A 14,866-nucleotide genomic window follows, 5' to 3' on the forward strand; every position below is an offset into this window, starting at 1 on the left:
AGAAAAAGATGACCTGAACAAGGGGGAGCCCATGGACCTTAGACTGATAGCTGGGAAACCAGCGTAGGACGGACCCAGACCCCCTGAACGTGTATGTTAGTCTATGGGGCCTCTGGTATGTTTATGCTTATAATTGAAAGCAGATACACACATGCTCATTAAGAACTTTAAAAAGACAACTTTGTTAATGACAGAGTCTATCTTTAGAATAAATTTTTTCAGCATACAGATTAGTCTGGTCATTTTTAAAGACAATGAAAAGATCATGGGATTGGTTATTATGTGAGTGCTAACCTCATGAATACTAGTTCCAGACTTTCATTAAGAGATAATTGATCACAAAATAAAAAAAGTTAATTGATCTTTAATATTTAAAGAATATATGAATGAACCAATTGGACACATTTCTTATAGTTAAATTTATTTTTGTAGCTTCAGAAATCATCTAGATAAAGTTGAGGGTGTGTAGATAGCTTATTTAATAACTTTGCTTGAGACTCTAGCAAGGAATTTATCTTCTCTTGTTTTTTTGAGACAGGGTTTCTTGGCTGTCCTGGTATGACTTTGTAGACCAGGCTGGCCTTGAACTCACAGAGAACCACCTGCCTCTGTCTCCTGAGTGCTGGAATCAAAGGTGCACACTACCACCCCCTAGCTGGAATTTACCTTCTCTTAAAGTTGATGTTTCTGTATGGAGTGTCTTGTCTGAAACCAAGAGCCTTCCTCTGGAAATGTTGCATGCAGCTGGTTTGGGAAAGAAGGTAGGCACACCTTTGCTGAGTTGAAACTTTTATAAAGATGCACTGCTTTAGTTAAGGCCCTTTGCATCACGATAACATGCCACTGCATGAATTAGTTCTCAGTTTATTGTACAAGAAATCTTCGTTTCTTAGGTAAGCAATTGAAGCTCCTGCAGCATATTCGTTGTAGTAATCTGTAGACCTTAGTGCTCACTTTGCTGCTAAATGCAATTATAATTCTGGGTCTTCTGCCTTTGTTTCTCTTCTCAAATGGAGCTCTCCCTTCCTCTGCTCTTTAAAGTTTGCAGATTGTTTTATTATTTCCCTCAGCTGTGTGAAAAAAGAAGGTTCATAACTGTGTCATTGAAGAGCAAATTCTGCCCTATGCAAATTGACTGTTTCCTTACAAAGGAAATTCAACTCCAGTACAGACATCTGCATGCCATCTTTCCCAGTGGTTACCCATCTGCAGGCAGTTGAGTACAGTACTGCCTTTGTCTGCCTACTTCTCTCACTTCTGTTTCCCATGCGTCCTTGTTAGGGAGATTGAAGAGCAAAGAGGATGCTTGTGCTTCTTTCCCTCTGCAATGTATATTATCTGCATTTGAGAGAAATTTGACACCTGTGCCTTTTGAATTAACATGATGATCTCAAATACCTGGAGGCAAAGAAAACTGGCTGAGGTCAGAAACATTTTGAGGAAGTTTAGAAAGGTTGATATTAAAAAAAAGATTTATTTAAAACTTCTGTGGATTCTAAGGAAGTAATAAAAAAAGACTCAAATTTGCATCCCATTTCTATTTTGCTTTTGGTACAAGAACTTACTTCCCTTTTTATCTGTGTATGGTAACAGTATAACAATGGTGATATTAACACCTATGTAGCTTAATGTGAAATAGGTTCTGTGTTACTCGTGGCATATATAGGATGTGCTGGTGTGACCCTCAGTCCTATCAGGTAGGTATTAGTATCACTCTCAATTTACAGAAGCAGCTCAGACAGAGGGAAGTTAAAATATTTGCTCACATAGCTAGAAAGCAATCTCATTAAGATCCACCTGTCTCAAAAGCCTTCTAACCTTCTCTACTTCCTTGTATATCGTGCTTTAAATGGCTAACGAAAAGTTCCTAAAAGACAGATCATACAGGAGCTTTTAAAACTCAAATATAGGGAGCAGATGAAGGAAAAAAGATACTTAAGAGAGACAAAGGGGATGATGATTAATAACCTGCATATTTATTAGTAATAAGATTGGATTATAAAGAGATTGAGTTATATAACCATTTGAATAAAACTTGATAGATGCTTTTTCCTTTTGTTTACATATAATAAGAATGAACTTGTATAGAATAAGCACAGGTAGAACACTTGCCTAATGTTCTGAGGCCCTAGTTCTGAGTGCCCGAAGCATAAAGAAGTGAGTCAGACATGGTGTGTTGATAGTTGGACTAACTCTAAAAATCACACATGGCTTATTACAGAAAGGGAAAAGACATTGTAAATGTCATGGATATTGAGTTACAAGTTTTAGAATTTCTGCTAGTTAATTTTTCCTGAGTACTCCTCAAGGATCTTGGTTATTTGGTATTCAAAAAGGTTGGAAATGAGTTTATTTTTAAAACCATCCAATTTGGTAACCATGGTTAGGAGTTACTCAAATATCTTAGATATTGGACTTCAAGTAGCAATTTATAACAAAACTCCTGTAAAGAAATAATTACTAGGGAAGGGAAGAGCTCAGATAAATACCTAATTCCAAATAAAGAAGCAGATATGTAAAGTGTAAAAGCAAATGTTTCTATAGTAAGATTAAACAACTTTGTGGGAAAGAGTAAGCTTTCCAGGTAACCAAAGTATGAAGATGTCCAAGAGAAGCTATATAAAAAGGGACACATGGAGGGCCCCAGGAAGGGAAAGTAGTTAAGATCTGGATAAACAGGTGGGGCTGTAGAAGGAAGGGGATGGGAGATGGGAACATGAGGGATTGAGAAGGCCGAATTGGGGGAGGGAAGGAGGGACAGACCAATGAAAGAGATATCTTGATAGAGGGAGCTCTTATGGGGTTAGGGAGAAACCTGGTGTTAGGGACATTGCCAGGAATCCACAGGATGACCCCAGCTAAGACTCCTAGCAATAGTGGAGAGTGTGTCTGAACGGGCTTTCCCCTTTCATCAGAGTAGTGACTACCCTAATTGTCATCATAGAACCTACACCCAGTAGCTGATAGGAACAGATGAAGTGACCCACAACCAAGCACCGGGCTGAGCTTCTGGATTTCAGCTGAAGAGATAGAGGAGGGATCATGAACAAGGGGTGTCAAGAGCATGGTGGGGAAACCCACAGGGGCAGCCGACCCCAGCTAGTGGGAGCTCCTGAACTGTGAGCTGACAGATGGGGAACCAATATGGGACCAAACTAAGCCCTTGAACAGGGGTGACAGTTATGTGGCTTGACCTGTTTTGTAGGGGGAGCCTGGCAGTGGGACCAGAACCTATCCCGGGTGGGTTACCTTGCTCAGCCTTGATATGGGGGAGGGACTCGCTCCTGCTTCAGCTAGGTATGCCAGACTTGGTTGACTCCCCACAGGAGGCCTTATCCCTCTGAGGAGTAGATGGGGGGCAAGGGGGAAGGGAAGGGGGAAAAGGGGAGGGAGAGAGAATAGGGTTGGTATGAAAAATGGAAAAAATTTAAATAAAAAAAGAAAAAAGTATGAAGATGTTTCTTATGTTCCACCTAAAAATACTATGGATTTGTAATCATATACACACAACCAACACTAAACAGACTCAATGGATTGTATTTTATATTTATGCATTTATATATGTATGTATGTAAGAATAATAATAAAATAAGAAGATATCAATTGAGGAGTGGGGGCATGGGAAAGGTTGAAGGAAAGGAAAGGGAAGAACTAATATATTTTAATTAAAATTAGAAATAGACACACTATACTACATAAAGAGGCTCACATATACGTGATACTCTTGAGTCATAAGATACACCAAGTAGAATGTCTTTTCAGGCACAAGCATGTAATTACCCAAATGTAAATGCAAAAGATGAGGTTGGGTAGATGAGTGCCTTGCTCAGCCACCATCAGAGAAGCTTCCACCATCAGAGAAGCTTCCTTCTGCAGCAGGTGAGAACAGACACAGAGACCCACAGCCAGACACTATTGGAACACTCAGCCCTAAATGGGATGTCTCATCAGATTGCTCCCCTCAGGGCGTGAGGAACCTTTCAGGAAAAGAAGGTTTGTAAGAGCCAGAGGGTGGAGGACACCAGAGAAAGCAAGGCTGTCTAAGTCAACATGAGCAAGCTCACAGGAACTGGAGAGACTCAGGCAAGCCTGTGCAGGGCCTGCAGGGGCCTGCACCCGTGCTCTGTATGTTTTGTGGCTTCCAGTTTAGTGATTTTATGGGATTCCTGAGTGTGTGAACGAGTAGGTCTTTGATTCTTGTGCCTTCTTTGGGGCTCTTTTCATTTTGCTTGATTGCTTGTTTAGTCCTAGACCAATGTGTTGGTTTTTGTTTTATTATATTATATTTTATTATTATTCTTTAGAAGCCTGTTTTTTTTCTAATAAGAGACAAAGGGAGGGAAAGCTAATCAAAATATAGCTTGTGAGAAAAAAATTCTATTTACAACAAAAGGGAAAATAAAGGGGCATGATTAAATGACAAATAAAAAATAAAAGTATCATAAAAATGAGTATAGTATATAATTGGGTTTTTCACAGGTTGGAGACTTGGTGACTAGATGATAACAAATGAGTGAGTATTAGAGGAAAATTCTGTAGGTGTAGGAGAGTATGATTCCTCAGTGAATGAGGAGTGTTAATTGATTTTATTTGCTTATATGGTCAGTCACCAACTGTCTTGTGAGTTGAAATATAACCTTAGAAGGAGGAACAAAAGATGTGTTGTGACTTTTTTCTGTTTTTCAAAGTAGAAAAGTGTTTAGAATCCAACTAGTCACACATAAATGAATGCTTACCCGGTGTCCAGGAAGCACAGGAAACTTCTGTGTGCCAGTGAAAACCTTAGACAATGAGATATTTTTAGTGTCCAGTTTCTTTTCATGTGAATAACTGCAATTCAGAATTACTAATTCAATATTCAAAAGTAAATATAGAATGGGACTGTATTTAAGATTTTCGATACCTCGAAGAACATCCTTTCCTCTCTCGTATGCTGTAGTATCATTTATTGTTCAGAATTTTACTGTTCATTCTTTTGAATTTTCTGGACTAGTTTTATTTATTCTGTGTTGCAATTATCTCCTGAAGGTCAAGTAACCTGGTTTGGTTATGAAAGTCCTCGTAGCTTCTGGGACTACATCAGGGTGGCTTGTCGGAAAGTTTCTCAAAACTGTATCTGCAGCATTGAAAATATGGAAAACGTCAGTTCCTCCAGAGCTAAGGTAAGATGTTAAGTCTGTCTTATCTGATTAGCAGATATTGTACCTGGACAGAAAATATTTGAACTCTGTATTGAAAAAGTTTCTTTTCTGCATTGGAATATTGGAATTTGCATGTTAACCCAAGTTAACACCCTTTAGAGGTCTTATTTTTATGTAATTGTATGTACTTATTTGATAATACTCTTCACTGTTATGTCTTGAATAACTATGACCCCACTCACTACAAGTTTCCCTTTAAGAAAACATTTCAAAGTATATCCTGTCCAAGTTGGGTATGTTAGTGCATGCCTGTAATCTCGGTACTTGGGTGGCAGAGGTGGGCAACCTCTGAGTTCCAGGCTAGCCTGGTCTATAGAGTGAAGTACAGGACAACCATGGTTGTACAGAGAGACCCTGTCTTGGAAAGCCTGCACCACACACACATTCCTGAGGAATCAGCAGTAGGGTCTTCAAAGGCCCATCTTTGAGGGTCTGTAATCTCCAAATAAACATACCATTTTCCCTTTCTTTACACGGTGTTAACATCTACACTACTTATGCACAAACAATGGTGACCAGACTTGCACAAATGAAGGAGGTGGCATCAAACGACACATGTAGCCATTGAGTACTTTCCTACCATACAGTTGGTATTAAAAAAAAGCCAGTTTTACTTCAGAATGTCTGCTAATGACATAGTAAGTATTGGTTATTCAGTTTAAGCTTTGACTATGTATTGACTGTTCAATTTGGTATTGTAATTTTAAAAAGTAAGAGCTCACATGGGGAGTTTTATTAGGGGGAAGGGAGTGGGAAAAGGAGGGAGGGGAGGGGTAGACCGGCCTCTTGGGACAGGAGCAGCTGAAGAGAAGAGAGGGGCATGGGGGACAGGGGGGAGAAAGGAGAGACAGAGAAGGGGGGGAGAAAGATGGGAGGCAGGCAGGGCCCTTTTAAAAGGGAACATAGTGAATGTGCACAGGTGGTGCTCTTAGTGGCTGCATCTGAGGGTGTATCCTGTCAGAACCCCAAGGGCAGGCCAGTACAGATGCTGAATACTGACAGGTATGGCAATGTGTAATATGACTGGGCATGATTATGCATGCCTATAATCTCAGCCCTAGGGAGGCTGAGGCAAAAGGGAGAATTGAGGCTTTGAGGTCATCTTGGGAGACATTCTGAGTTCCTGCTATCCTCGATTTTATAGTTAGCTATATCAGAAAATATTTCTGTAGCATATTGAAATGCTATGGTTACTTCAATAAAGATACTGTAATTGTCTGTATTGTGAGCTGACCCAGGCACTTTTTGTGAAGAAACTTACAAAATGTACTTTGGGAGCTGGAGAGAGAGACCTGTCATAAGTGCTTACCATGCACCCATACGGACCTGCATTTGGTCTCTGCAGTCTTCATGAAAGGCAGGTGTGGCAACGTGTGCCTGGGATCTCTGCTCTGAGGGTTTGGGATCTCTTGGGATTCACTGGTCAGCCCAGTGAGAGGCTTTACCTCAAAGATGAGTGAGCACAGCTTTTGAGGAGTAAAACTCAAGCTCATCCTTTGACTTCCTCGAGCACTCACACATTATGTGCTCATGAACACACACGCACACACATGTGTGCACACCTTACACATGTACACATGAACATATGCACACAGAAAACATTAATTTTTTTTTCAGATTTAAGCATTTGGCAGACATTTTCTTGAAAGAAACAACCTTTTTCCTAAAGAATATACGTAGTGAAACAACTGACAATATTTGTTGCTATTTGCCAAACTTTTAAGCAAAAATTAAATTTGTGGGAAGCTTGCATTCAGTACTTTAAGCTTGATAAAGGCTTTTCTGATAATATGTTATCAGCAATGTAATTTTAAGCTGCTTAGTAGAATTTACACTTGATAGACTTATATTTCTAATTGATCAATTCACAAAAACCATTCATGAGTGAATAATTCAGTTTAAGATAAGCATATGTCTTTAATGTAATACAGTATTAAAAGTCCATTGTTTTAGTTACATATTCCACATTGCATCTAATTTTCTAAAATTATCATTTAATGAAGGTGGTTGTGTGTGTTTCTGTGTTCAAGTGGTGGATAGTACATGCAAATGTACGATGTGCACATTTGTGCATGTACATGTAGAAACCACAGCAGGACACTGGGAATCTTATTTCATCACTCTTTACCCTGTCGCCTCAGGTCAAGGTCTCTTCCTAACTGTAAGGTTGCTAGTTTGGACTGGGCTGCATGACTGACTTGCTAGAGAATCCCTGGACCTGGCTGTCTCTCGTCCCCCAGTGCTAGCGTGACACTCCTGCACTGTCATGCTGGCTGTCTCTCATCCCCAGTGCTAGCGTGACACTCCTGCACTGTCATGCTGGCTGTCTCTCATCCCCAGTGCTAGCGTGACACTCCTGCACTGTCATGCTGGCTTTCTGTGTGACTTAGGCAGTCGTGCTCGTGTCCATTGAGCCACCAAACCGTTCCCTTTATTGAGTTTTAGAATGTTAGGTGTAGTAAATATTAATAGGTATAGTCTAACTAAAAGCCTTCTCAGGGTCCTCCATAATATTAAAATTTGTAAAAACAAACCAAAAAAAACCTTTTAAAGTGTCTGAGATGCTAGTGTATGGTGTTTTAACCGTAATTTGGGAAATATGTATATTGGGCTGTCGTAAGCAGAAAAAGAGATTTACAGTTTGGAGTTCAAGTTAGTTCATTATTTTAGAATTGTAAAATTGAAAATGCACCTCTTTAAGGTTTTTATCAGTTGTTCTTGCCTGTTCTCTCGATGACTCAGGAATGATATCTCAATTTCTTTAGGTAAAAAGATTAGTTGTGTTTGGGTGAACTGAATCTGTATAAGCAAACAGTTGTGGCACACAGGCTTTCTTATTTTCATTAGGTCTTTTCACTGCTGCCTGGGATTGAAATCTGATAGCTCTTACTAAAATGCTTAAGCCTTCTCTAGCCCCACCCCAATTTTAATTGTAAGTAGATTTTTTCATGCTATAAATTCTGATTATGATTCCCCCTGCCCCTAGTCCTCCCAGTTCCTTCTCTCTTTCCCTCCCATCCAGATCCATACCTTTTCTGTTTCTCATAGAATAAAAGCCATCTAAGGAATAATAATAAAAGAAGATAAAACCAAACAAGCAATTCAGAATAAGACAAAAAAAAACAGAAGAAAAAACTCCAGAAACATATATAGATTCAGAGACACATATGTTCACACAGACAGGAATTCCTTAAAAACTCAAAGCTGGAAGCCATAGTATATATGCAAATGACCTGCATTTAAGTCCTTAGCTTCTCTCTTTTCTATGAGGAAAATGTGTTTTAGAATTAGACATTTTCATAAAGAAGACCTATGAAGATAATCAAATCCTTTCAAACACAGTAACAATTTCCCCAGTGTTATTTTCCTTCAGTTCTCATGGTGATGTCCGAGTTGAAACCCCTTGTCTCGGATTCATTCAGATTCAGCTAGATGCACTCATGTGAAGGGAAACCCTCCTCCATAAATCTCAGTTTCTCATCTGCTAAAGGGAACAATGATACTGGCATTGTCTGGTCTTTCTTTCAATTTGTTAAGTTATCATTTAGTGGTCTCCTAGATACTAAATGTCAGCATTAGACATTTTAAACTGAGCATCACTTCTTCACATTCTTCATGGTTTTAATTTGAAGCCAAAGTAAAGATTGTTGATGATCTAAATGGCTTTGAAAATGCAATAAATGGCAAAGGTAGTTGGGCTTTAACTGCAAATTTTACAGAATTTTCCCCATCTGGTAGTAAAGCAGAGTGTCAAATGCTTAGATCTTGTGAGAGATTGGATTCTCCAAGTGCCTGGGATAAGATTGAGAACCAGACCATGAAAGTGCTGGTAGTTTCTGCAAGTTGAAAGTGGACACAGCCAAAACAACAAGGACAAGAAAGTACTTCAGTTGCCAACCTGCAATTGCAAAATCTGATCATCAACAGACATGAACTTGGGTATAGATTTTCCCCTTGTGGTCCCCATTTTGTGTGGCCCTAAGCAGAAAGGTCCTGGTGTTGTCCACCTGGACTCGTGAACAATGTGACATGCTGAGTCAGAGTCTCAAAATTTGTAATTTACTGCTTAGCAAGAGAAAACTAACACAGTTTTCTATAAGCTACTTTCTTCCAGCTCAGCTGGGTTTAAGCAGAACTTTCTGCCTTCCTTTCCCCACCGAAGCACTGTGCCATGTATAGTTCCTGCACAGAAAGTAATATTTAGCATGAATAAGTCTCTCAAATACAGTTGAATGAAAAAGATTTCACAAGTTTTCAGTATAGTGTTACATAGATTAAGTCATTCTTAGAAGCACAGTAATTTACTACTTAAAGTGCTTCCTGAATCCGAGATAGCTTTTTCTACTGGATGATCAAATTCCAATAAACAAAGCAAAATTTAAGGGAGAAATACATAATCATAGTGTAAGCACACGGAATCATGGAGATGTAAACAAATCTGTACTACAAAGTTTTGAGTCATTGTGGTTAGATCATTTATATTGTTATTCTTTGTATGACATGTACATTAAGCCTGAAGAAGACCAGGAGATTTCCATGTCTAATCTATTGATTTCTTCTTATCTGGGAAATTGTTCAAGGAAAGTCACATGGAGCATGGATCTATAAACAGTTTAGCTTGGTAACAAAATACTTGATAACCTAAAAATAAGAAACCAACTTTCTAGTTTTCAAACTTAAAATAGGAGCCATGAGCAAAACCAGAATTGTAAACCCCTATAATACAGGCTGGAATAATATGTACATAATTGGCTTGTTCTCAGAATGCAGAAAGTAATTGAGAAGACAACAAACATCAGAAACACGGCACTTTAAAACAAAATTATTCTTCAGAATGAGCTTTACTTGAAGAGAGAACTTGGTAACCACAGGGGCTATAACGAAGCCATGAGGTCAGAAAACATTAGAAGAGAGATAGCATCAGACTACATACAGTAGGATGGGCCCTGAAGGGAAAGAGACTTTCCTTCATATCCCAAGAGGAGCCTCATTAGGGCAGATAGCCACCATGTAGAGGATGGCAGGCCCCCCTCTGAAGGGAATGACATTCCAGAAAAGATGTGGGTGGTGTTCTGACACTTACAGGATTTGGGGGTGAACAAGCTTCTTAGCATATTATCTAGCATGGCCTGGCCTTCATCCCAGTGGACATGCACTAGGTAGCATGTCCCTTTCAGCTACAGGGAAAGTGGCTGTAAAGCCATAGAAAGACATGCTTTCTTATCAGCTCTGTATGCCAGAGAGAGAAGGGGATGGTGGAGAGGGCTATGGGGGACGGGTGTGGTGTGATTTCTGGGAGAGAAGCAGGCAGTTAGATGGTCTTTGAACTTGGATTAGGTAGCAGATAAACAGCTGACTGAAGATTTGCATCTTCTTCTGTAGAAATAAGAGGTTAAGGTTCTGGAAAAACTAGGCAGGATGTTCTGTAAACACTCCAGACTTTCATTTGAGGCCAGAAAGGTTTTGTGCTGAGGGTAAAGACAGTTCAGAAGGATCAACATAAAAAGGCCTTAAAGTGGTGCCCTTCTGTATGCCCCCAAGGAAAAAATCAACTGGAGAAAGGAGTAAGTTCTACAGGTTATTGTTAACAGCATCTGTTATTCAATAAAATCAAGCTTATCAAAACATCAAGCTAGGTGTGGTGTACATGCCTGTAGTCTCAGGTCTTAGGAGGAGCCCAAGGTCAAGGCCAGTTTGGGCTACCTGGCAACACTGTCTCAAATTTCATAGTCCCAAAAAGAAAAGGAAAGAAGAGAAAAGAAAAGAAGAAGATAACTGATACCAAGAAAACTCATGAAGAAACAGAGCTACAGGTGATAAATATGATAAACTTTTAAGTAATTACAATTGCTAAAAATAGAAACAAAGATGAGTATTGGGAAACTGAATGTTTTTAAAGAACTAGCTATAAAATAGAATTGTCATCAAACAAACATAGGACTTATACAAACATTAACCATTTGAAAAGCTGTAATTGATCTCAGTAGCTTCGAAAGGACTGGGATTCATGTAAAATACATCCTCTAACTACAGTGGAAGTAAGCTGGACTCAGTAACAACAAAACAGCAAAATGCTTTTGAGTGAAAATTTGAAGGACCTCTAAGTAGCTCATCGGTGAAAGAGAAATCATAATCAAATAGAAATGTATTTCAAAATACAATTATGTATATATACACATATACATATATATAATGAAATACATATATAAAAACTAGACTCAAGGAAAATAGACTTAAGAAGGCTTTTGTGTATGTTTGAATAGCCAGAAGTGCTAAAATTCAGTTATCAATGATTTCATTTCACCAAGGAAACACAAGTAGTAACTGTGAGTAGACAGACAGAATAAAGAGCAACACTTCTATCACGTTGAAGCACATTTATTCTAGAATAGAGCTAAAAGCTTTGAGGACTTTCTGATGACTGGTATAATTAATAGATTTCAGGATATCGCTTCACGAAATAAAACATCAGGAATGAAGACAACACCAACCCCATATATCCTGTAGACCAATGGTTCTTAACCTGTGGGTTCCAACCCATCAATGGGTAGATACCTTGCATATTTGCTATTTATATTATGATTTATAACAGTAGCAAAATTACAGCTATGAAGTAGCAATGAAATAATTTTATATTTGTGGTCACCACAACATGAAGAACTCTATTAAAGAGTCATAGCATTAGGAAGATTAATAACCATTGGTGTAGACAGTAAAAATCCTGTGAGGTTATTATTATTAAATTCTCACTGATAAATTTGTATAAATGATAGTAGGAAAATTCTTTGAAAAATAATCATTTACCCAATCTGAAATAGAGAACATCTGAATATCCTAATAATTAAGCTGAACTATAACTAAAACATGCTCCTACGTGTAGATCCATTTCTAATTTGGTGGAAATTTGTTTGAAGTTTAGACTGTTTTGTATTCATGGGTGACAGTCTTTTGTCAAATGTATCAAGGCAGATACCTTTATTATTTAATGTCTTATTTCTCTTTTAATTGATGATAGCTCATTCTCTGAGAAAGGAAGGTAGATGGTTCTTTTCTATACTGGTGGCATTTTTGGTTTGTTTCATCACATAGTTAAGTAAGGATAGTATCATAACCAAAACTCATGCAATTCTTATGGGTACTCTTTTAATGCGCACAAAAGTCTTTGAACAGAGTCGAGCACATTCTAATCATGTCCTTAAGAACTATCTGCTTTCATTTTTCTTGAAGTCTCACAGATTCACCATTGTCAAGTAATAAAGTGTAAATTCCTTAACATTGCTTCGGGTTTTCTATATCTTGGTGGCTAGCAAGTTTGTTTTTCTGTTCTAGTAAAAGTTCTTTCATTGAAAGAAAATAAATCATTAAAATTAGCACACTTTGTTACCACAACAGAGAGTTCCACACACATGCAAGGACAGGAAACTTAAGTGCAGCCCAGTTCTGTGTGGACTGGGTTCATAAATCAGGAAGCAGGACGCCCCCACATCTCTTATCTAGCACAGCACAGCCTCCTGTGCCTAGTTTTCTCTGGACGGTGCCTTCCCTTGCTTCCATACTTGGGACCGGGTAGCCTTTAGATTCCACAATGCACTCCTGGTTTCTGTGTGTGCTAGACTGATTTTCTAGTGAGACCCTTGGGCCTCTTGGGCATCCAGCAGCTTGCGTTTTCCTTCCTCTGTTTGATTCAGCCCCAGCACGTGTGAGTTCCTTCAGGCTTACTCAAAAGGAACAGCGCACTAAGTGCAGAACAAGCTAAACGTCGTCAGTGTGGTGGGAAGCTTTAAACGTCGTCAGTGTGGTAGGAAGCTTGGCTTGCAAGCGCATCCCCATTGTTCATTTTCTTCCCAGCAGCGTTGCTGTTCTAGCCTGGCTGTTTTTATCACTACGTAGATTGCTTCCTTTCTTACCCACGAGTACGCTGAACTCTTCTATCTATGGACACTTTCACGCTTTTCTCCAAGCCCACTGGTTAAGCATAATACATTTTCATTATGTACCTTTATTCCCATTGCTATTTCAGTGCTATTGTTTTCTGTGTTGTTAAGTTGTCACGAATTTTCCTGGAGATTTAGGAGGGACTAGGTAGAAATGAAATTTTGCATGCTCTTCATATATTATTCCTTCCATTCTTTCAGTCTGTAGGCTACAAAAAGGATTGGAGGGGTATCCCAGTGAAGTAAAGTGCTTGTTGCACAGGCATGATGGCCTAAATTCAAGTCTGTAGCACGCACACACACACACAAAAATGCTGGTGTGGTGGCCCTGATCTGTAATTCTGGGCCAGAGGTGTAGAGGATTAGAGCAGAGACAAGTGGATCCCATGCGCTTCCTGGCCAGTCAGTCTAGTCAAAACAATCAAAGGAATCCCAGGTTCAATGAGAGCCATTGTCTCAAGAAGAGAAAAAGGATATAGATCAATAAAGATATCTAGACTTGACTTCTGACCTCACACATACAGGCAACTTCAACCACAGACACACACAAACACATTTATAAAGAATGTTTTGGAGTATTAAGAAAGACTAGCTAACAAAAAAAGTGGTTAACATTTTTGGTATTGTTACATGATTCACAGGTCAGAATTGCTTTGCTGACATCTGAGCGAAGGTTTTGTTAAAACCAGAGACTGGAACATGCTGAGCCAATGCTGTATCACTGAGCTATATCCCCAGTCCCTGGCTTTTGTTTTCTATTTTAAGTAATTGGTAGCATCGTTTAGATCCAAATTTAGTAGCTCATGATTTGGACTAGTGATTGATTATATATTGTAATTTATTGCCAGTATGAAAACCTCCTTTGGGGGCATAAGTAGACAATTGTCTCAAACAAGTGTCGTTGGGGTAACTACTAAAAAACACGATTTCGTGTGTTTTCTAAGGGCTCATTTAACTAGCATGCTCCTTTTTGCTATTGTAGTAGAATTTTATATAAATGTACTATATGATTCAAAATGCATCTCTAACCAAGTAGCTCATTTTCATCAGAGGATGTAGTAGTTTGATATGTCATATATCTTCTGAAAAACAGAATATATGCTTAATATTATTGAAGTTTTCTGTTTTGTCTTCTTAGATATTTTTCTTAGTCATTCTTGATTTTGATATATTAACATGCATATATTTGACAGTGTATAGAAAATATTCTTTAAGTTTCTTATTTGATCCTTTCTTGTTCCTCGTAGGGTAGAGCCTGGATCAGAGTAGCACTCATGGAAAAGCATTTGTCTGAATACATCTCTACAGCTTTGAGAGACTTCAAAACAACCAGGTCTAACAGTCCTTTCAACTTCCTAATGCTTGTGACTTGGAAATCAGAATGAGGAGGTAGTCTGAAGGTGTCAACTCTCAGGTCATCCGTTTCTCTTACTGCTCAGATAAATCCGCTGTCTGCTCAGGAAAGTGTAATTTGTTAACATACGTTTGACTTACTGGGTTGTGTAAAAGGTAGGCCTGGAATGTCTTTTCTTTGAGTCACTCTTATTATCAGCCTTTGAGTGCTTAGAGCTTCATTCTCCCCATTCACTCTTCTCTGACAAATCTGAAGGAAGTTCTAAGTGTGAAATTCTTAGAGAACTATCTCTTCCTCCAGGAGAGTGCTTCCTTATTTCTTTGCTTGGGAAGACTATAAATAGATCATTTAGTTCTTTCACTCATATACAGAATTAA

General features: G+C 38.7%; 2 protein-coding genes across 6 annotated transcripts in view; one reads left to right on the forward strand and one right to left on the reverse strand.

Moving 5' to 3' along the window:
- The window catches only part of Abcb1 (ATP binding cassette subfamily B member 1), a 145,258-nt gene that overhangs the window by 128,589 nt on the left and 1,803 nt on the right, over positions 1-14,866 (reverse strand). The gene's annotated exons all lie outside the window — the stretch shown is intronic.
- Rundc3b (RUN domain containing 3B) overlaps positions 1-14,866 on the forward strand; it is a 144,196-nt gene that overhangs the window by 31,402 nt on the left and 97,928 nt on the right. For all 3 annotated transcript variants that reach the window (XM_040735829.1, XM_040735828.1, XM_040735830.1), the window contains exons 3-4: positions 5,029-5,162; positions 14,383-14,468. In XM_040735829.1, the coding sequence (XP_040591763.1) occupies positions 5,029-5,162; positions 14,383-14,468 (220 nt within the window). The remainder of the gene's footprint in view (positions 1-5,028; positions 5,163-14,382; positions 14,469-14,866) is intronic.

Source organism: Mesocricetus auratus, unplaced genomic scaffold (assembly GCF_017639785.1).
Source record: "Mesocricetus auratus isolate SY011 unplaced genomic scaffold, BCM_Maur_2.0 Super-Scaffold_100051, whole genome shotgun sequence".
In the NCBI taxonomy this organism is placed as follows: domain Eukaryota; kingdom Metazoa; phylum Chordata; class Mammalia; order Rodentia; family Cricetidae; genus Mesocricetus; species Mesocricetus auratus.